Source organism: Takifugu rubripes, chromosome 21 (genome assembly GCF_901000725.2).
Source record: "Takifugu rubripes chromosome 21, fTakRub1.2, whole genome shotgun sequence".
Lineage (NCBI taxonomy): Eukaryota > Metazoa > Chordata > Actinopteri > Tetraodontiformes > Tetraodontidae > Takifugu > Takifugu rubripes.
The window spans coordinates 3,770,129-3,792,941 of NC_042305.1; the positions used below are offsets into that span (position 1 = coordinate 3,770,129).

The 22,813-nt window shown below is 44.7% G+C and overlaps 2 protein-coding genes across 8 annotated transcripts in view; both read right to left on the bottom strand.

Moving 5' to 3' along the window:
• Positions 1-4,237, bottom strand: part of hmcn2 (hemicentin 2) — a 46,028-nt gene extending 41,791 nt beyond the window's left edge. Inside the window, exons 1-4 of the mRNA XM_029830120.1 lie at positions 3,694-4,237; positions 2,441-2,511; positions 1,799-1,957; positions 1,228-1,350 (exon numbers count right to left, since the gene is read on the bottom strand). Of these exons, the coding sequence (XP_029685980.1) occupies positions 1,228-1,350; positions 1,799-1,957; positions 2,441-2,511; positions 3,694-3,952 (612 nt within the window). The 5' untranslated portion in view covers positions 3,953-4,237. The remainder of the gene's footprint in view (positions 1-1,227; positions 1,351-1,798; positions 1,958-2,440; positions 2,512-3,693) is intronic.
• A 1,747-nt stretch (positions 4,238-5,984) lies between these two features.
• On the bottom strand, positions 5,985-21,895 carry ncs1b (neuronal calcium sensor 1b). Of its 7 annotated transcripts, XM_029830122.1 has the most exons (11): positions 21,818-21,895; positions 20,896-21,155; positions 20,405-20,484; positions 19,023-19,143; positions 14,972-14,996; positions 10,906-11,044; positions 8,903-8,981; positions 8,532-8,620; positions 8,369-8,446; positions 7,653-7,760; positions 5,985-7,262 (listed from the first exon to the last, which is right to left on the bottom strand). In XM_029830122.1, exons 4-10 carry the CDS (start codon positions 19,084-19,086, stop codon positions 7,662-7,664), a joined length of 573 nt encoding a protein of 190 aa, XP_029685982.1. In that variant the 5' UTR covers positions 19,087-19,143; positions 20,405-20,484; positions 20,896-21,155; positions 21,818-21,895; the 3' UTR covers positions 5,985-7,262; positions 7,653-7,661. The 7 variants fall into 7 exon arrangements, with proteins under 7 accessions (XP_029685982.1, XP_029685984.1, XP_029685985.1 ...); XM_029830124.1 differs by lacking the exon at positions 21,818-21,895 and having other exon boundaries at positions 19,023-19,140; positions 20,928-21,278; XM_029830125.1 differs by lacking the exon at positions 21,818-21,895 and having other exon boundaries at positions 19,023-19,140; positions 20,405-20,481; positions 20,896-21,278.
• Between the last annotated feature and the right edge of the window lie 918 nt (positions 21,896-22,813).

Consider the following 22,813-nt stretch of genomic DNA (forward strand, 5'->3'; position numbering starts at 1 on the left):
TCACATGACTAGGAGGTTCAATATCAGCTACACAATCATTCGATTACTCTAAGTGGGCTCATTATTGCATCAGCAGGTCACACAAGGGTTCTGACTGTCTGGCGACTTCTCTCTGTCTCTCTTCTTTTTCTAGATAGATGGCTAAAACAATCTGATTCCAAGCTTTAACCATCCCCTCTAATATTACCCATCCTGCAGAAATATGATTCCAGCCAAAAGTTACCACAATATTCAAAGCCACAGGTCATATGTATGGCTCTGGGAGGATATATGGAAGTGGTTCTTCAGTTATCAATAAACCTTTTTCAGTGTTCTAATGCAGCTTTAAGTATGCTGTGAATTTTTCATTCATCCAAATAAATTAATAAGACAAAGTTACCAACAAAGTTCCATCGTCCAGTGTTCTAATTCTAAACAAATTCCTGGATTCAAATCATCTCCAAAATCTGATGAGATAAGATTAACCTATGGGAAGAATAAAAACCCCAATAAGAACACCAGATTGCAGTTAAATAAACTCTCTCAACACTTGATACACTCCTACAAAGACAGCTGTGGATGCCACTGTCCCCAGGAACCTCTGTGTTTACAACTCAGAGGACACAGTTACACATAAATATAGTCGGACTCCTCATCACAAGGTATGTCAGACATAAAACCCTTCGGCTTTATGTGTTAACACGGCTCTCCTCAGCCAACTCCTCATGAGTTCATGTAAATATATCGCAACCACAACGTGAGTAGCGGGTGGAAGTGTGGATGACTGGTTTGAAAGCAGAAAAGTGTAAGAACAGCCTGAAATAGTCCAACAAGGGGACAGAAAAGTTTCTGCTTGTGCAGGAAAACAGCACGTTTGATCTCCTGCTGTTTGCTCCACATGTGACCACGTGTGGAGGCTCCCCTGGTCCGATTCCCTTGTGTGCTTAAATGAAGGTGGCAGGGATGTCACATCATATGTAGTAAAGTGTCTTCTGGTAACATGAATAACAGCATGCACAACAATCCAAACAATGCTCACATGATAGCGACATCGCCGCCTCAGACATATTGTACTTGCTGTAGCATACTCCACTGGCAGAGTAAAATTAATCAAATTAACCAATATAGCTATTGTTCTTAAGCGTTTGGAACATCTTGGAGCTGTAATGTGCAGGTGGGAGGTGATGCTTTGTTGTGTATGTGCAGACTGGATGAGGTCACTGCAAACCAGCGCTGTCATGTTCTCACCTCATTGACCTGCTGCTTGTCGAGGTGAAAAATCTGTCCAGAGGAGGTGGCAGCAATCTCCTCATAGACCCTGTAGCCGGGGTGAGAGCGGTCCCCACAATCCCCGGTCAACACAAACACCACCTAGGAGGAAAGAGTGGGGGGACATGAGAGTTATGGAGATTACTGCCTGCTCGGTGTTTGCTTTCTGCTCATTCATTTCCAGTTGGCTGTAAGGTGACGCTAACACTTATTGTCAAGCTTTGACGTGGAGTCTCTGACTGAGGAACTTTGAAGACACTTTTTTGCCCCAGTAGAGCGTTGGGGAACTCCTTTGGAATGGAGATTTTTCACAGCATGACCGGCTTCTTTTGTGAGTGTGTGCAAAGCTATTCAAATGTCAGGTTAGGTACAAAAAGACGCATATCTCTAGAATTTTAAGACACAGAGAGGATAAACTGACAGGTTATTGCGTGACACAGAGGGTAAGTGGACTATATTGAAGACTAAATGGACTGATCATAACTTAATACACAAATCTATTAAATATCTAAAGTTAGCATAAAAAATCCCAAGGTGTCACAGTGTGTACCTGTGACTGCCGAAGCTGCACCAGCTGTAGAACATCACGTTTGAGGCGGTAGTCTTTGGCTCTGGCATCAGTGAAGACGTAGATGAAAGAGCCCGGCAGGGAAACTTCCAGGGCTTTCTTTATGGCTCCTACGCTCATCTCGGGACAGTCTCCCCCACCCTGAATGACAGGATCACACGCAATCACGTAATCCCAGAAGTCCAAATATCTTTATTGTGTTTGATTCAAGTCACAAACAACTGTCATGGTGCAGTTCTGCCAGAAACATGAGTCATGGCAAATACTGCAGGGAAAAGAGTCCCCTCTGCTCAAACTGCGTTTGTCTCTGTGAATGTTTAAAATTGACTGTGTGCACAGTCGGACGCAGTTGCACATCATCGTCTCCGTGCTCACTGAAAATGTGACATTAGGATGTCACATTAAAGCCTATCTACCGGAGCCTGGATATTAAAATATTGGAAATTACAGTTAAATATCCATTATTAATCAATTTACTGAGGAGAGAAGACAAGGAAAAAGATCATTTGGGTTCATGTAATATGTCAACAAGGGGACAGAAGCACTGCCGGCAGCGTGTGAACCACTGCAGACCGTCTTCAGAACAAGATGGCTGCACATCCAGGACCGCATTCTGGTTCCCACCTGAACAAAAAGCTCTTGCAGATCCTGCTGGAACTTCTCGGGGTCAGTGGTGATGGACACCGGGCCGATATCTGTGTGGGAAGAAATGCAAACCATCAAATATTCCAAACACACAGAGGAAATCCATTTAGGTGACAAGACACCCTGTGCTGTGCAAAAGGAGGTTACATGTAGAATTCCCACTTAAATGAATGAATGAATATTCATTAGATCCCCTTTTTGTAAATGACAAGACCTTCCTTGGGTCTTTGACATTAGGTCTAGCATTGCATGATGGGTAGGGCTCTGCCAGGGCCTGGTATCTTACTAAATGATAAAAAAGAGGTTTGCTCTAGAGAATAAAAACAAGCTCATCATCATAACGGAGGTCTTGTGATTCAAACTTTCGGAAGTCCTGAAGCGTCATCACGTCACCCCCCCCCTCCCCCCCACCCCCAACAGCGTGGCCTTTCAACTCATCCCCGTTAGCATCTGTAAAACACGGACAGCACTGTCACGCCTCTTTGTCAGCTGGCTTCTTTGCAGTCCTGGAGGTTTACAAGGGCCCCCGAGGGGCAGGTCACATTAAACACACAGACAGAATGTGTGGTGTTAGTTAGCGCAGCACACCACCACCCCCAACCCAATTCCTGACTGGTTAAACTGGGGGCTACAGGGTTCTCTTTTTTGCCGAGGTTTGTTTGGGTGGCTGTAGGAGAGGGAGGGGTAACATAACGGTGTGTGCATTTGTGGTGGGGTGTGTTGGTGATGGTGGGGGGTGATTGGGGTAATTACACACAAGCAGACAGCATATGCTTCTCATCAGTGCTCACACCCTCCCCCATTAGAGAACTCTTATTTTCTAGCTTTCCCATACAGGACAGATGCAGGAGGAAGGGTCAGAGAGAGTCTTACCTGTCCCAGAGCCCCCACCCCCTTCAGGCACTGTGAAAATGACAACATTCCTGCTGTATGTAACAGTTGAATGTGGTGATCCATGCCCTTGCACAGGGCCATGTGCCACTGGTTGGAAGACATTTGCTTCTTTCTTTTTTTAAAAAAATGAAATATTTAGTCATTAAGTCCTTCTGGACACCTCCGAGGTTGGGGTGAACAGAAGGCTCTAGAGTTGCACCACCCTCCCATCCTAATCTGGGTCACATGTGTGGCAATTGAGCTGAAATGGATGAAAATTCAACAGGAATTCAAAACATAAACAAGCAACGTGCCATTTTTTTTTTTCTTATAGGGACAACGTGAACCTTCTTGAGTACCTGGGTCATGGAAAGGAACCAACAGAAAGTTTTTAATGGGTCTGGTCCTCCGGCTCAGAGTCTTCTCCAGGATCCGGGAGGCGCCATCTATCACCTGTTTCAGATCGTCGTACATGGAGCCGGTAACATCGAAGACAAAGGCCAGGGTTGACGCGCTGTCATCGGATCCATCCTCCACATCAGGCCCGGCGACGGCAAAAAGCCGATGTTGACTGACACAGAGCGCCACCACCAAGCACTTTAATAAGACGCGGGACATCTTTCACATTTGCATTAGTCAGCTGGAAGGACGTGAATCAGATTTAGAAATAAAGATTTTTTCAAAAAAAAGTTTTTAAAAAGTTCCGAATTCAGTCCGGTTCCAAATCTGGGAGCAATTCCAAGACGTAGGAAAGATGTTTGGAACAATGCGACAAGCTGAAACGGAATCCAGAGTGAAGTAGTTCCACGGGAGCGCAGACGTGCGTTAAGTTTTGGAGGAGCGGGTGGACTGGCTGTGTTGGAGAGCCCCTGGAGAGGTTTTGCTCTGACGCTCCAAACGGGGGCGGAGAGATGGGTATTAAAAGGTTCCCGAGAACTAACCTGTGTGTGTGCGCGTGTGTGTGTGTGCGTGCGCGTCTTTTACCTTAATCAACTCCCCCAACTCCATTCTCGACGCACTTTTAACACTTTTACGCACATTACCAGCGGTGTCCGATTCTCTATCTCAAACATTCCGGCTGGGAAATCGCCTCAGCAACAGTCTGCTTTTTTTATTTTTTTATAAATAGCCGTCGTTTATATTCGACTGACACCAGTCTAATTTTACACAAGAGAAATATCTGTTAGGATTATGAATGGGTGGAAGTTCCACAAGCTGCGCAGGAATGTCACGAGAGAAGCACAGGTTTGTGATTGATGACTTCATACTATTTGAACTCCCTGAATTTCCCGATAAGTCAAACTGAATTCCCGATGTACGCTTCTTGGAATCCTCCTCCAGCGGAAGCAACTCTGTTGCATTTTGTTGCTGCTCGTCGTCTCTAAACGCAACATTTGGGACGAGTTCAAAGGGAATCCAAAATGTTCCCGCACCTACATCCGCACTTCCCCACGTCTGATTTCAGCCCCTGTGTGGTAAATGAGAGGAGAGCAGGTCTGAGCAGGCCCCGCAGCCAGGGCATGATGCCTCCATGCGCCTTTGGTTCATCCACATGGCTGCGCGTGTGAGCGCGGCTCCACCTGATGTTTTACCTGCCTTATGTTAGCAGCTAGCTAACAGTTAGCTCATCGCTGATGTGTCTCACGATTAAAGGCACAACCTGCTCCAATAACATCGTGACAATATGCAAAACCAGCGTGTTATTCATAACTGATGAGAATATCAGCAAAACAATGACGCTAAAAATACATCAGTAAAAACTTTAAACATGAAGAATGTAGTGGTGCTAAAGAGAGCTGTTATACTGGGACAGAGGACGAATGGACTGGTTATACTGGGACAGAGAGGATAAATGGACTGTTGTACTGGGACAGACAGGATAAATAGACTGTTCTACTGGGACGGAGGGGACAAATAGACTGTTATATAGGACACAGAGGATAAATGGACTGGTTATACTGGGACACAGAGGATAAATGGACAGAGGATGAATGGACTGGTTATACCGGGACAGAGAGGATAAATGGACTGGTTATACCGGGACAGAGAGGACAAATGGACTGGTTATACTGGGACACAGAGGATAAATGGACAGAGGATGAATGGACTGGTTATACCGGGACAGAGAGGATAAATGGACTGGTTATACCGGGACAGAGAGGACAAATGGACAGGTTATACTGGGACACAGAGGATAAATGGACTGTTCTACCGGGACAGAGAGGATAAATGGACTGGTTATACTGGGACATAGAGGATAAATGGACTGGTTATACTGGGACACAGAGGATAAATGGACTGGTTATACTGGGACACAGAGGATAAATGGACTGGTTTTAGTGGGCCAGCACATTTGATATCCTTTTCAAACTCTGAACACTAATGTTAGTGATAGAGACATTGGATTTTTTAACTTAACAGGATTGAGCAGTTATTAAAAAGCTACAACTGTTTAATAGAGGCAGCTCCTCAAACTACACACATTTATCCAAAGTAAGATCTCTGCGTCGACTGGACTTGTTCTGAAGAACTGAAGAAGCCTTCTGGAGAGAAGACGAAACGTCTTCGAGAAAACCCGAACAAGTCCGGTTGACGCAGAGATCTTACTTTGGATAACTCGGACCTGGATGAATGAGAATCTACACAGACATCCCACACACATTTATATTTATTTATTTATGGAGTTAACACAATAATCCAGAAAATTTAGCCACTTAAATGCATTTTATTCTGTGCTCATATACTGCTGATAAACAAGTAAATTACATTTAGTGAATAATGACTTGCATACTGTAAGGCATAAGATCTCAAAACACAAATTAAATTAAAAACAACATCTGATTGTGATGTTGTAAGAATAAAAAAGGCATCGTTTCATGCGCCACTATCGCAGAAACACATAGAAAATAGGCAAACACGGAGCTCACAGAGGCTTCACAGCCCTAACGGATGACTTGTTTTCGCATCTTAATGGGCTGAAAATGGGTGTGTGTGTGTGTGTGTGTGTGAGAGAGCGAAAGAGAGAGAGAGAGAGGGTCATAATTCAAATGGAGGCCATGAGAGTTTGTCACGTCTCAAATTGAGTGTCATTCAGGATGTGACCATGTTGACACTGGCGCTAACTTGGGGGTGGGGGGGGGGGAGTAAAAACACAATAGGATGCACAACTTGCAAACATAATAAAGCAATCAATAGAAAATGCTTGTTCAAACACTCAGAGAGAGAATGCTGCTAGCCCGGCAAACACCAGAAGATTAGAATAAACACGGTGCAACACCATTTAACACCTCTGATAAAAAATAAGACTTTTTTCCAAACTTAGGGGTAAAATTCCCACAGAATGCAGCAAAGCAGAAAATAAATTATTATTTTTTAATATTTTAAATATACAGTGCGCTGCTCTTTATTTTGAAGTACATGTTGCCATCGCTCTTTTCCATAAGTCTTTCCAGGTGGGGATGATGCAGCGGAACTGTTGCTCCGAGTCATATTCCTGCTGTCACTGTTCCCACACAGAGAGCAGCTCAGAGAATTCGGTCCTCTGGAATGTCAGCGGGGAGGGGGTGACAGCGCCACTCTCGTGGAAATGCTCACACAGTTCACGGGGCTCAAGAGTGCGTGCGGTGCCACATGGCTGCAGACGCACAGACAACGGAATGAAAGTCCTGCTGATGTGTTTTGAGTCCTCTGTCACATCGGAGGGAATATTGGTTCCCGAACCGTACTGGAAAATGCAGACGAACAGCTACACGACACAGATGCCCGTGCAACAGAAAGGTTTTGCAGTCCACTCCCGGGATAAGCAAGTCAGAACTCCCAATACAGGTGACACGGTGCTAGGTAAAGATGTAGAGCTGGATCCGTCTGAGAACCAGTGAACAGACGGCAACAAAACAGCGTCAGGAGGGCCGAGGATGTTGAGGGAATTCTGAGAAAACCAGGAAAACACAGTTGCTGCCTCGAAGATTGCCCAGCACAAGCTCATTTCTCAGTTGACAAAACACTGAACAGGACGTCAGCAACAATTGGCAGGAGCCAATACATTACATTAGGCAGGAAGAGGACAGGGCAGCCGCGCTCTTCACTCATCACCGCAACATTACTTGATTGCCAGCAAACAAGTGGACCGTACTGAATAATTCATGAGTACAAACTGAGAGCACAAAGAGTCTGCTCGCTGTTAGGTTTCGGTCCAAATCTCTCGCTCTCTTTTTATTACAATAACTCTGGTATTCGCTTAGAGCTGGAGCATAATCTGAGATTGAAAATCGTCAATGCGGAAAAAAGTGCATTGAACGTCCATTAGAACCCTACTTACCTTCCACTATTACACAAGTCCATCATAAAGTGACAGCGCCTGAACAATAGAGGGGTCTGCCTTTGAGCCCTCCTGGAACTCCTGCAGAGTCAGCTTCCCATCAGCATTCTGGAGGGGGAGGGAAGACAGAAAGACCTGAAGTCACAGTAGCGCAAAGGTCCCAGCAGGGGGCGATATAAACTTTGAAGTTCAATGCTTTTGTTCCAGGCTGCTGGACTGTCCACAGGTTCACTGCACTTGCGTGGAAGCCATTCACTCCCAGGACAGTCACAAAGCTCTGCAGTCCAACAGGCTGCTGCCGTCCTGGTGCACACACCCATGGTGTGGCTGGCGGCTCAGCTTTCACTGAGGCCAAGCGCAGGAAATTAGGGTTCAAATGAAGGAGAGAACCATAAGACTGTACAAAAACCGTTATAGACTGGAGGCTGTGTCAGCGCGTTTATGTTGAAACCAATGCACAATCATTAAATGTGCATTTAGCAATTTAATTTTAAAAAAAAATGCAACAGCCATTTGCAACAGGAACACTTGATAATTAATAACAGTAACTTGTTACTGACACGTGAGGGTTTGAAAACCCCCGATGGCTGAGGGAGCAGAGGTAGATTTGGCTGCAGATATCCCTGTGTCCACTGCTTCGTTCTCAGCATTAATGCGCATTTAATATCACATTTAAAAATCAACAAGTAACAAAAGACGGCCAGTGGAAGACTAACCTTATCCATCATGGCAAAAATGCGGTCCACTCTCTTCTCTGGTGTGTTTTCCTCTTCCGGCAGCTCCACTGTGTTTCCCTAAAATATCAAACCCTTGTGGTTCACACCAACCAAAAACATCGGGCACTGGTTTGCAGAACTGGTTGTGTTGGGTCAAACTTACCACCATCTGATATATAGCATCTACAATGTTCAACATCTCGTCCCGGGTTATATATCCATCGTTATCAAGATCATATAATTTGAAAGCCCCTGTGGAAAGAAAGATGTTAAAATCCATGCTTGTTTCTTCTAAAACCTAAATGTTGCAACATAAGGTCTGTTTAAATACTGACGCAAAAATAGAAATAAACTAAATAGGTTATGTTTCAGATATACTAGCGTATAACGACTACAGGTAATCTGATACGCAGTAATTCTAGATTTTTCTTATTTTAATTTATCACCTAAAGTCATGATAAGGTGATGAAACTCCCGGCTGTTGCAGCCATTTTTAATCATAGTAACAACAATAATAATGCTGCATCTTCTTACATCTCAACTTCTCATCAAGAGTCCCACGAGAAGTTACAGACAAGGCCTGGATGAATTCGGAGAACTCGATGCGTCCATCCTGCAGAGACAAAGAGGGAGGGGTGGTGAGCCTCTTATACTCGCTGTTCTCTTCTGCGCCGTTACGACGTCCTTGATGCATTCGGTTGAAAATGGGGCCAGACGTCGTGCTCCAAGTTGCTGGCTATTTTTGCCCTGCACCTGGTTCTCTCCTGAGGCAGAAACATGTCACCTGTGGTCATTAGTGAGACGGATGCTCTGAGGTTGTATCGTACAAGCAAATAACATCCCCAAACTATTATGAGGCCAAAGTATTTCCCCCACATTCACAATTATTTTATCCCACCTAATGAATGGGGATAGGTGGAAATCTCCCACTCTGACTTCAGAGTGATGAGCTTTTTTACCTTTTCAGGCGCTCAATCTTGCTGGAATATGTCTGAAAATTCCCAATTCCCTTTCAGCCATTGACTTCCAATGGACTCAGTGGGGGGAAATTCCTGCCCCTATGGATAGTTATCGATTTTATACTGCCCCAAATGCACTTAACGCTCAGGAACACGTCTCATGCTGGAAAACTCACAATTAAAGTTAAAGTATTTACAAAGATTGAAATGGGAAACGGGCACAAAAGAGCATTTGAATAAACTATAAGTCCAAACCTAAAGCTTCTTTTTAAAATAATCTTCCTTAATCTATATTTAACTCAATCAAAAAAGCTTTGAAAGGGGTCTTAAAAGGGATTAGACATCATTTTATACCTTTGCTTTATCGGTATTTTAGGATCTATTAATATGCTAATTTCACTTCAGAAGCTTCTGCCCTATTAGGCTGTGCAACAATCAGTTCTCACACTGGATTTCTTTAATCGGACAGAAAATGGCAAATGTGCAGGATCAATTACACAGCAAATGTGTCTCTGGTGCCTCCGCCATGTTAAATGAAAGCACCAGGCTAAATCCTGAAGTCCTCCTCACATGGGCGTGATGGACGGAGTGACTGTAATTATCATCAGCATTGATCAGCATGTGAAAGGACACTTGTGCACAATTGTGATCCGAATTGTGACCTTTCCGAACTCTGGTTTCCAAAACAAACCAATGAGCAGACTCGTCTGTGGGCAAGCGGTAATTTCATGTTTAATGGGTGTCTTGTGGTTGCGTCTGTAGGCTCAGCTGTCTTTGTCTCCAGCAGACGTCTCCTGCTGCTTCCAAAAGTTATAAAGACTATTAGGATCACTGCATTCTTCAAATATGGGGTGCCACTTGAAGGCAGCAGATAAGCATCAGCCGGTAGGGTTGTCTGAGCTTTTTGACATGAAGCTTCTAAAGTGGACTCATTAAACCCCCCAGGGGCTGAGCAGCACCCTTAAAGCTGTTCATCCGCAGTATATCTCCCCAAATAATCTTGTATAATTACAATGGATCACTTCAGGCAAGTAATGACAAAATATGGGTTGTTGCGATGTCCTCAAAAGATACACAGCAGCACTGATAATGACCTATTTATGCGTAAACCTCTCTTTCTTTATACTTCATTATGGCCAAGCTCTCATGTTAAATCTACTCTGGAAAACGGATAAGTTGCTACGCTCTTTCACAACCTGCAGTGACCGCACAAGAACAAAATATAAATCGAGGTTACTGTTGATATATTTATAATTAGCATTGGAAGTTAACGTGCAGTTTGATACAGTAGAAGTCATAAGACACAAATGGCGCTGAAGATTTGGAGTTGTCCAGTGTATACTTTTTCGGTGGTAGGAAGCCACTGGACACTGGAAAAGCCATGACCCCGGGGGGGATTCAAACCCAAACCCTCTTGCTAACCACTGCAGACGATAGTGCTGTAAAATGAATTTGGATCATGCTGCAGTTGCAAGTTAAAGTTTCAAAACAAGTCAAACTCTTTCTTGCATTCATCTATATATTTTCACAGTTCTTTTAAATCCCTTAAAAATGGGGAAAAAAAGTTGGATCACAAACCTTATTTTCATCAAATACATTGAAGACGAAGGAAGCGAACTTGGTGGGATCCCCAAAGGGAAAGAACTGCTTGTAAATCTTCTGAAATCCTGCAGCATCCAACTGCCCACTCGGGCAATCTTTGATGAAGCCTTTGTACCTGATCGCAACAAAGCAGAGATTCAGGTGATTAAACAGCGTTCCAATAACGTGACCAACGCCAAGGCGTCGGCATGAGTCCTTCTAAAGGCTGGATTAAAAAGGTCGACTGCTAAGCTATTTGTATCATTTACAGATAAGAAGATCTCCTTAATCCAATCCAAGTCCAGAGTGGTTAACTCTAATCAAATTACTCTCTAGTCTCCTATTGATAATATGCATGGCTGGGAGATAACTCTGAGAGCTTCCTCACTCTCCTGGAAATGACATACCCAGAGAGTGACTTAATAACTCTATTAGCCTAAATATAGAAGCATCTCATAAGCAATTTCAAGCCCAGTCACTCAGACGTAGGTGGGTTTCCTTGGGTTGTTTTCCATAAAGAAGAACAGCAGCCTGGAAGCCTGCACCACCTTATAATAGGTCATGGAGGGAAGTGTCGGCCTCTGCACGGATAAATGCCGTTTGAAAAGCAGGATGTGAAGGAAAAGATAAATCTAAAACAACAAAGGATTACAAAAAGCTTTTCCTTTCCATCAAAAATGAAACAAGTTCACAAGGGAGGTCTGAGTGTTCATCTGAAATTCAGTTCAGGCAAAAACATGGCCTGTAATTACAGCCCCGGAAAGAGAGAGAGAGAGAGAGTGAGTGAGCAAGCAGGAGAATGCAGGCGAGAACATTACATTTCCACTCACACAGCTCTTAAACTCTACTTTTAATCTGCCTGGGAGATCAGGAGAGCAGCTCTGTGTGGATGAAAAGATGGAAACTTCCTTTGAGGAGCAGCTGGGAATGAGCAAGGAGAGGGGCAAGAACGGCGGAAACGCATGTAATTTTCACATCTGAATCATCAGGAGACACGCTGCAAAATGAAAGCTTTGTAGGCGACTACACCAGAAAATGGAAAAAGAATCCCAATTGATATTCAAAGCCCACATAATGCATATCATAATCCAGCGTTGACCCATTTCACTTGTGACTACTGATTACTGGGCATATATATTTGTACACGTTTCCCTTTTCCCATGTTTAGCTTTGGCTGCGTAGGAACACAGTTGCAACCTCCTTCTTTTCACTCGGTGCCCATATGACACGACCGAAGCAGCCTGCGCGAGCGGCGCGGCTCGCATTCATGCAGACCTCATCAACAGATTCAGGCTCCAGGCATGTTTGCCAGCAAGAACAAATCCAAAAAAGAAGCCTGCATAGTCCCGCTGCCGTTAATGCTACACTGGAGCACTTTGTCTTTTTGTCCTCAAACAATGAGGAAGACAAACTGCATTATTGGCTGAATCCAATGCAACCAAAATGGTCACACACACGCACGCACACACACACACACACACACACACACACACACACACACACACACACACACACACACACACACACACACACACACAGGTTACAGTAAGACCCACAGCAGATGATCAAGGCAGCAAAATAAAACTGTGCCAAACATACTTATTTCTGACTGAGGTATTAAAATGGCACAAATACTTGTGTAATGATCTTTTACCAACGTGTCTGGCATTGAAAAGTGTACCATTTATTACCAAATACAATAATGTTGTCACATTTATTTATCAAATATGAATGTACTTTACCATCTGTTTGCTGCTAGACAACATACAACTGAAGTCCTGGGATGTATTATTGAGGAAAGACAGTTATTTAAAAAAAAAAAAGGCTGCATAAAGAGATTCAAACCTCATCTGAGACCTGTGGGAAATAACTTTCCCAGATAACAAAATAAGGAAATCTAATATATCAAGTTCAATTCCACACAAATTTCATTGTGCCAATTATAACCAAGCAAGATGATTAACGTGTTCTAAGCGTGTTATTTACAAACCACAGTGTTACCGTTGAGTTGACCACTTTTAGCAGACGACAGAAACGGGGCTTATGTAAGGAGATGAGACCCGCAGGACAAAAGCAGCGTGGCAGTTTCTCCGATGTGATCCATCAGAGTCCGATCAGAATCACCTTCATTTCACAAGAACACGTTGTGAAGAAGATTTGGTGACACGGGTGCTGAGAGACACGCTCGCTCAAGGACTGGACTTGAAGCAGCGCAATAACGTAACACTGGACTTGGCAGTGTGTCACTGTGCGCCATCATGAAGATGAAGTATTTATAGCTGGCACCGGCTTCAGCCTTTTGGCACATACAGCAGCGGTTCGCTAAAGAGATCTACAGGAGACTCGTCTAGCTGCGCAATGACAACCTGGTATCGATTTCAAAAGAGCCTCGATGATGTACCCTTAGCAGAGGATTAAAGAGAGGAGCAAATTTAATACACAATACAGACATTTATCTAACCCTGCTGATTCTTCTGTGCCTGTGCTCTAATTACACGCCATCTGGCATTTCCCCTGGTAAAATTCCCTCTCATCCTTCACACTTTGCCGTGTTGATTGCTGATGATCTTCGAGTGAGGACTCGCGCAAACGTTCCTCTGAAAGGCAGCGAGAGGGATGGCACAGCCGAGGGCGGTGGGGTGGCGGTGGGGGGGGGCGGAGGGTTGAGGGGCTGAGGGATGTTCTGCCCCAGTGAGCTCGGGCAGCCTCGGAGACGCGCCGGCTCAGAAGCTCTGGACCTGTCAACCTCAGTGATGGCTAATGCAGCCTAACTCGGGACGCGCCTGGCTCCTTCCTCTCAGTAAAGAGCTGCGTGTACAGCGACAAGCTCGCGAGCGACACCTCTTTCCACGCGCGCAGAATGTGAGTGTTGAACGGAAGAACAAAACTCAACAGCGCTGGAAAACGTTGCACAAGTCTTTGTTTTCTTTTTCTTCTTTCCCCCTCCTAAAGAACAGCCTCCAACAGCAGGCAGCAATGACTCCATTAGTCCTTGAAATATGACTGTAAACAGGATCTCGCATGTGTGGGCTGTCAAACCGCGCCTTCAGAAAAGCATTCACAGAGTGCAAGTACGATCTGCACCCTCACCACCGCCTGTGGAGTTTCCAACATCTGTCACACTGTATGTGTGAAGCGCATCAAAATGACAGTCTGCAACCTGACAAACAGCTGGCACACACACACACACACACGTAGATCAATGGAGGATTTCCATATTTTTAATTAGCGCTGAACACAAACGGTCTGAATATTGTTATCTTGAAGTGATATTCTCATTTTTTGAGGAAAGCCTGGCCAGTATTGCTTGGCTAGTGAAGCCTTGATGGCGTTTCCAACAAATGGGAGTGGCTGTTATCATCGTTCATCCCGTTTTTACGCTATCGGGAACCCGCAGTAATTAAAACCCAGGCGGAATTGAATGCATCTTTGCATAATTTCTTTTAAAGACTGTGCTGCTTTGAATGTGCCGCTTGGCTTAAAGATTTTTTTTGGCTTCTCTTTTGAAGCCGGCACCACCGGGCAGCCACCTAATCACCGAATACTGTTCATTAATTATTTTGGATAACAATTTCTACTATTTAAGTCACTGATTTGCCTCAAAGTCAGTTATTCCTGTTGAAAGCGTTGCCGTGGTCGCCGTCTCGCTTGGGTTCCTGCTGTTACTGCCTGTTTCTGAACCGCCTTATCTGTACATAATAATCTGTTTATTAGCCATATTTAAACTAGCCGGTGCTCCTGTCATTCTTTTTTTATCAGACATCCTTTTTTTGTTGGTCGCCGAGCGTTGTGGAAGCGTTTTATCGGTCTTATCGGGCTTCAAAGTCATTTCGCCTCCCTGGGGATTCGGTCCTTCTATTTTCGGGACTTGACTATCTTTAGGCCTCAAATATTGAAGATCAAACAAATCTCATGCACAATATCCACAGACTCGAAAAGACGACATTTATAAGTGGACCAAAATTACAACCCTGTGATTGCTGTGCTTGTGGAAAAAAAGCCTTTGCATCCTGTGTGACTCTCACGCCACCGTTTTAAAATAAAAATAAATGCAGAGACTTACCATTGCTGCACCTCTTTCTCTGTAACTGTGAGAGAAACACAAAGGAAAATTAGCTCAGCAGAAAAGACTTAGTTCCCCTGGAAAAGACAGGATTAGTAATTAATATAACACACACAATATAAACACACTTAATTCTGGCACCGGTTCTTTCAAATACATTTTATTATATATGGAGAGCCGATATCTCGCCACGAGTAGGTCGTAGAAATAAAAGTGTCGTCCTTTATGTGTCGTACCAATCAACAGACGTGCACGAGAGCACAGTCACAATATGACAAAGAGGCTGCAGACAATGAGAATGCTTCCAGCAGGATGTGCGGTTGTGTCCCCCAAAACACTGCTGCTGTCTCGTTAATCAACTCTTGTGAATGTTACCACCATGTGTCCCATTCTGTTTCTCAAGGAACGCAATGCCCCCCCCCCCTTCTATCTCAGATCAGAGGATCTGATGGCAATAACGTCTGGGAATCAATGGCATTGCTTCCAATGGATTTTCCATTGGGAAAGAGAACAGGGCTTTGAATGAAAGCTGTGGTAATCCTGAAGATTACTCCTGTTGGCCCTGTGGTGCCGCTGGAGCTCACAGGTACCAGTGGATGCAGAGCGGACAGTAACACCAGCCATAGAGGGGCCACAGAAAAAGCTGGTTTTAACCTTAACTATTACTGGGGTTATTGGGAATGTGTGGCCGTCTGACCAGTTGAAGCACGCTCCCAGTATGAGAGGCCCAGGTTCCTCTGATCTGTTGATTTCCCACAACATGGTGGTGGAAATGAAAAATAACACCTGGTAAAAGCACAATGTTTTGTTAAGACCATCATGAGACTATTAAAGGGGGCAGAAATCGTTCCTTCTGTTATTTTCAACTAGTATCTTACGCTGTTGTGTTTCACAGGGGCTGCACAAATTGGCAAAGGCAAGGTCGGTGGGTTCGGTGCCTCGCTCAAGGGTACCTCGGCAGTGCTCTGAAGGTGTTCTGACAACTCCCCCTAATACCAAAACACCTTCCATGTTTTTGTCCGTGCCGGGGCTCAAACCGAGAACCCTCCGCTTCTCAGCTCAGCGCTCCATAACAGCTTTGGTATGTGAGAAATTAAATTTAATGACGGACATCATTAGATGAAATCAAACACAAGAATACGGCCACTTGGTAGAAGGCAAAGATGTTCAATGTTTGATGGCAGCAGCAGAACTCGGTGCCATTTGGCACAGTTACGTTCTGCTAATGAACAGCTTTGAGGGAGTGGAAGTGATGTCTACAGCAGGATGAACTGAAACATGGCAAAAGCGTCGTGCCGGGTGTGTTTGGGGATGATTATACTGCGCTACAAATTATTATTGACAATTATTCTGCTTTATTGGATCGCCGCATCTGTGGAAAAGTCATTTGAGACAGAATCCATTTCAACCGGCTTGTTTAACAGCATTACTCCAGTTTTTGTACTTCAACTGTTCTGTGTAGTTGGACATCGTGGCATTTAATTTGTTAGCTAATTTGAACATGTTTAAGTCTAGACGGTTTGACCTGGAAGGATTGTGACACTAAGATCTGGGATCGGTGCTGTGAGTTATAAATAAACCGGCTGCCTTGTCATATCTGCAACCTTTATTTAGCCCTTTGCCAAGCAGGAGTACTGGTGCCGGAGCTGCACGAAGGAAACCTCCATTAAAATACGGGGTGTGAAAGGCCAAAAATAGCAAAACAAACATGAACTAACTAACTCACTCAGTAACGCTGGGTGACAAACTTAAACATGTAATGATTTACTTTAAGATTAATCCTTAATAGCCTAGCTATATATGCTCTGTTAGCTTTGGCAAAATACGCCAACGAAATGATTCATCCAAGCTGCTCTCATGGTTTCTAGGGCATTGTACGATTTTCATAATGCATGTAAGTAACATATGTTTTATTTCATATATTATTAAGACACATGAGAGAAACAATGGGGCACTAGGCCTGTCTGAAGTGACATGTTTACGTTGACATTTAAATGCAAGAGACAGTCGCTATTACAGAGATCAGTAAATATAATCCCCACTGACAGCGGAGCGCTAGAGAATAATAAACAGAGTGCCTATTGATAAGAGAGCAAGTCAGTTAGCTTTGGCCTGCCTTTCTTACCCCCCCCTCTATTTGATCTGCTCAGCTTTTAACTGGAATTAACCCATGGATGTGGAAACTAACTTAGCAATAAATGTCAGGGTCAATCTCATGAGGAGGAGCCCAGTGGAGCTCTTGTTAAACTGGCCTCAAAAGTTGAAGAAGGTAGGGGTCAGCCGCGGCTTCCGCTTCATAATAAAGCCAGTCCCCCCCCCCCCTCCCCCCCCAGGGGGCGAGAACACATCCGGCTTGAACTCACTGTCACTGCAAACCTCCTCATGGCTTTGACAACATACCAAATCACCACGCATGTATGTGCGCATCACTTTCATCCCGCTAATCCTTCTTACATGGGAAGCCAGAGGAGCCTTTTTATGGTGGGATCTCTTTCCATCCCAGCATGCAAAAGGCTACAACTGTTTCAAGACGCTGAAAATGAAAAGGCGCGACACTTAAATGGGGACAGAGTCGTGTTTGAAGGAGCGGCTTGTGTGGCACCTCCACATCTCTACAAAATCATCAAGCTCACAGTTGCTCACAATAAAAGAACAAAATGGACATCTAAACCCTTCCAAGTTGAACGAAACTGAATAAATAGCATTTATCATATGCGATTTCACTCCTTTGGTGCTCTGAAAACAGGGGGGAGACGTGATGATTGACACTCAAGCTGCAGAAGCCGATTATCACGTCTCTACTGTAAGGTCTGGCTCCAAATGACATCACCACCACAGAACAGTGGCGCTTGTCTACCAGCTATTTCTGTCCTCACGTTTTTACAATGCATGCAAATCATCATCTGTTCTTGTTTGTGTCAACAGGCGGGGAGAGCAGAATTCTGAGGGTGGACATGATTAAAACAGGCCTAAAAATAAACTCCAGTCATTCAGGATCGCGGTTTTTTTTTGACTCACGTACAAGACGAAAAAGCCAACGCAAAAAACTTAAAACGAGGCTGCGGCAGCTGCCAAACATGAATGTGGCCTGATGTGGTTGCTGATTTTAAGTGCCAAACATGGAACAAAAGGCAACATACAAAAGAAGTCCCAGATCTGTCAGAAAGCAAAAGGAAAAGCAGTGGCTAAAATGGCAGACAAAGATGTTCGCCGCAGCGAGGAGAGAAACTGGAAAAACATGAAGGAAAGCAGAAATGATACGTCTCAAAGAGAGCAACAAAGGAGAATGACCAGAGAGACAAAGCTCGGTGCCCCTCTCAGCGATGCTAACCAGATAAGATCCTAATTATACTATTCCATTCCCTGCTCAAAGAGGGCAATTAGGGGATAAAGCGAGAGAGACAAGCAAAAGGGTAAGAGAGAGAGAGCGAGGACACCCAGCACGAAGTCCAATCTTCCTCAGCAGCAATTTCCTGCCACATAACAGCCTTCCGTGGAAAGACACACCACACAAATAACGCTGTCATTAAGCAGCCAATAGATGTCAACTCCCACCCACACCTGCACACGGCGCTGCTCAAATAATAACAATAAAGCTCCAGAGATAAATGATTACGCATGCGTAGCAGAACAGACTTTGCTGTGCTAAGTAAACTGCTGGAGCGATGGCAATATTTTTGTTGGGAAGATCAGGGACACTTGCCAACAGCTCGGAAATGGTGCCGTCAGCACGTAACGTCACAACAACAGCAGCAGCGGCGGCAGCATAATTCCAGCTTGTGGAGGGCTGCAACCTTTGACTTTAGGTGGGAATGGTGTGATTGTGATAGGTGTGGCGGTGCGTTCGCTGGCTTCCTTTATCTGTGCTGCTGCTCAGCCTACAGATGTGTGTCCTCCTCCTCCTCCAGAGCTGTTAAAAGACTTTTAAAGACATTGACTGACGGTGGCAACGGGTCACATTTGCTATCCAGCAGATACATATTTAATTTCCAATCAAACAGGGAGGTGAGTTGCAGCTGAGGACCAAGCGTGTTGAGTCAACGGTACTTACAGTAGGTTTTCCTCGTTAGTTCCTCCACCACCTCTGGTTTCAGCTTGCTGTTTGATTTTCCCATGATCCTTAGCTCCCCACTTTGGCACACGCCGCGTGTTAATACCTTGTGTCCAGTCTGCTAAAAACACAGAGAAGCGTGGACCAGTTTACATCTAAGAATGCCATCAGAATAACCAAAATGTACTTTTAATTTGTGTTTTTAAGGGGGGTAATCAGTCTGAAATGCCCAAAGTACCCCAGGAAAGTGCTGAGTGCTTCTTCAACCCAACCATTTCTTCACAGCATTCTGTGGGCAAAAGGTGCCGTTGGATACGTTGCCACCTTGGTCCTTGGATACAAGAGTCACTCTGTAGCTGAGCCGAACGCCGGCTCTCACAGTCATGCTCTGTTCTCGCTCCTTTCACCCCTCCTCTCCTAACACTATCTCCACCCATCTGAGTAGGTTAGCGTACAGAAGAGTCCCCCGCGCTGACAGTTGAGAGACGGAGGTGTGTAAGCGTACGACCGTACTGGTGCGCTATCATTTCTGGAGACGTGCTCTCCCGTGAGCGCCGCTGAAGTTGCCAAATTAAAAGGCTGCAAGCGGCGACTCACGACCGCTTACGTGAATAATGAATCCTACAGTTGTTTTGTAAATGAATCAATTGTCATTTGCTGGTCCCTAAGATGACGTCTGCGTTCTTCGCCAATTATTTCCTGGAATAAATATCATTTAATGAAAACCTATTGGATATTATCTTGAATAATATAACTCTTTGGCTCATCAGCTCTCCATCACAGTAGTAGTATGAACTCAACATTTGGTTTACAGATATTTTTAGAGAACTTTAGAATCCACCATGGCAGAACTGTAATATTATTACTACTGAAACTGTTAATAATAACCACATCTTGTAATAATATCACTACTGCCACAATGGCTTATTGGTTTCCCTCAAGCCCTCGAGTCAGTTTATGAAATGGAAAATAGCTATTCTTTTAAGCTGTTTGGAAAATTCTCCATCCCATTAGCAAACTTTAATGGAGTGGATTCTCAACAGGGACAATTTCTGAAACATACAAATAGAGAAATTGTGAAGGTCTTTTAATAGTTTTAGACCGGCAGTTGAAAACAACTCTCGCCGGGCTTTAAGAAGGAGCGTGTGAGCCACCTTTGTGGATACAGGCGGATTTTGAGGAGTGACAGTTCCCTTTTCTTCTTTGTTCTGATTCAATGTTCTTCCCTCCTTCCTGGTACTTTCTTCCTCTGTCACAGCAGGCGGGAGATGAGGGATAATGGAATTTCCCTGTATCACAGCCTGGTGCTGGTATGCACTGCCTGTTGCCCACAGCAACTGTATAAACCCCGGAATATTATGGCAAAAGTATGGAAGGAGTACCTTCAGTGCAAACACCTGTCCTCCTCGGCTGCAGTATGAGATGTTCTTCTGAGGCTGATGAACACCATCCTGGCTTCCTTCTGGGGAAATAAATAGATCCAAGCATCAAGAGTTTGCCTTTTCGCTGAAGGTGAACTGCTCTCAGATCAGTCAGGAGCACTGACCAAAACAAAACCATCTAAAATGACAAGAAATGACACTGCCGATCCTGCAGGAGCAACGCGTCACCGCGTCATTGGCGCTGTTTAAATTTAAAAACTAACTAGTAGAGTAAGGACTAGAGGAACTAGCAGAAAATAGAGAATTCTTTAGCTGTCTGCGCGTTTCTTTTGTGGCTGACGGCAGCAGCAGGTGGGATGTTTCCCCGCAGCACCATAGCAACCCGGGTTATGGCAGCAGGATGGAAGCCTGCTATTCCGCCTTTCCGTGGCGCTCGGTGCCCTCGCTGCTCCCTCGCTGTAGTTTGCTCAATAAAACCCCCCAAAACCCACCTCGAAATAGACGAAAGCGTTGGTAAAGTTACTTCGGGAGGGGGGTGGTGTCGGTGGAGGCGCAGGAAGCCAAAGCGGGGGTGCAGTTAGCTCCGCAGCAGAGAGACGCCGTCCTCCTCCGGCCGAGCTCCGGAGCGTCTCGTTGCCGCTCAGTTGACCGAGCTTGTGCCGCTCTGGTGCCGCCGTCGGGCTGTGACGTCTCCGCTGTGACTGTGCGCAGCGCCGCTGACGCGGAGCTCCGCACGGACCCTTTGTGTGCTCTGCGGGACCGGACACGTGTTTCAGTCACTACGCACGGCTACTTCATCCCGAACGCACTTTTTTTTTTTTACGCGTGTTTAGTTGCGTCTGGCTCGGCTGAGGACACAAGTCAAGGCAGGGGGAGACTTTGGGAACCACGCAGGGACGATTGGCTACTTTTTATCGTGTTGTGATTGAAGGGTGTGGTCTTTTTGCTGGTCTGTGTAATAACCCGTCGTATGAAGCAACCCCTAACTTGGATATGCCATATAACAATTGTCATATAGTCTATTAACCATCATTCCAGCTAGAGCCAGTCCTTAAATACTATTTAAATAAAACTGTCCTTTTCACCTCACTGGCCCACTATAACCAGTAAATTTTGGATTTCCGTGCCATCTGTGTCCAACCAGGATTAGTAAAAAATATGAGCATAAGGTGGGGAAATTAAATCCTCTGGACCCTCAAGGTCTGCTGGTGGTACAAAAACATTCTATTACAGCGTTGAAGCTTCAAGCCCAAGAGGAGATAACCCTTATGACATCATCACAATCCTAAAGAGAACATTCCGGAGGAAAATGGGGTTTGCTCCACATAAAAATGTGTCCTGATTTATCCGGGACGAGGCTGAGGGAATCAACAGGGGCTCGGGGAAAAGGGCTTCAGGAAAAATAATTCTCACACGTTTGGAGCCAAAGATGGATGTCCTGTGTTCTTCCCATCCAGACCAGACTCTGCAGACCCACTCACAGACACACCATTAGAACTGTTGTCTGAACAGCCGGTCTTCAGTTAGTGCATTTGGCCATTATCGTTATCAGAACCACTATCATCCTGTGGCTCCCAGCTTTCTGCCCATTCATGGGAGGGACCCGTGTGACTTGGCTCTTAGTATTCCATGGCCTTCCCTGCAGTCTCTCACTGCAGCTACAGTCTCTGAGGAATAGAAGGAACAGGGCTGAGCTCAGGAAAAAAGGGCCACTGCAAACATAAAACTTGCTTTTATAATAAAAATGTCCTTGAAGTGGGTGTACGAGCATGTGTGTAAGTTAATTCACAAAATTCTGACAACATGAGATGAATTATGCTGAGCAGTGCTGGGTTTTTTTTTTTAGTTAAGCTATAATTCCACCGCAACTGAAGCCCACTTGCCCAGAAAACGGTCCCATTAAGTGTCGAGCGCTTTCTTTATGTTGGGGAAAATGTGCAGCAGGTTCTTATGTCATTAAAACCTCATCAATACATGCTCAGCCTTAACAGCTTCTGCAGCGTCTCTGCATCACAATATTATGCTAACATATGCCAAAACAGCTTATGGGACTACTGGAAGAAAACCACAGCCTGGAAAGTATCAGCTTATTTTGTTTTTCCAGTGCTGCTGAGGTTCAGCTCCCTCATTATTGCATTGCAGATTGGAAAGTCATCATTTCAGTTGTGACAGGTTACCATCATCCCAGCATTTATCTTAATTAGCAGTGGAAAAAAATACAACAGATCCAACTGGAGCCGATGGATTTTTTATTGTGTTTCGTTGTGAAGACAGAGCTGGTCTCAAAAAAAGGCCAAATCTTATTGCGATGACTGCGGGATTCAGCCTTACATTTGCAAAACCTTCTGCCGTGAGGTCATTTGGTGGGGATATTTTTGAGTAACTTTGAATCAACATCCGATCCATCAT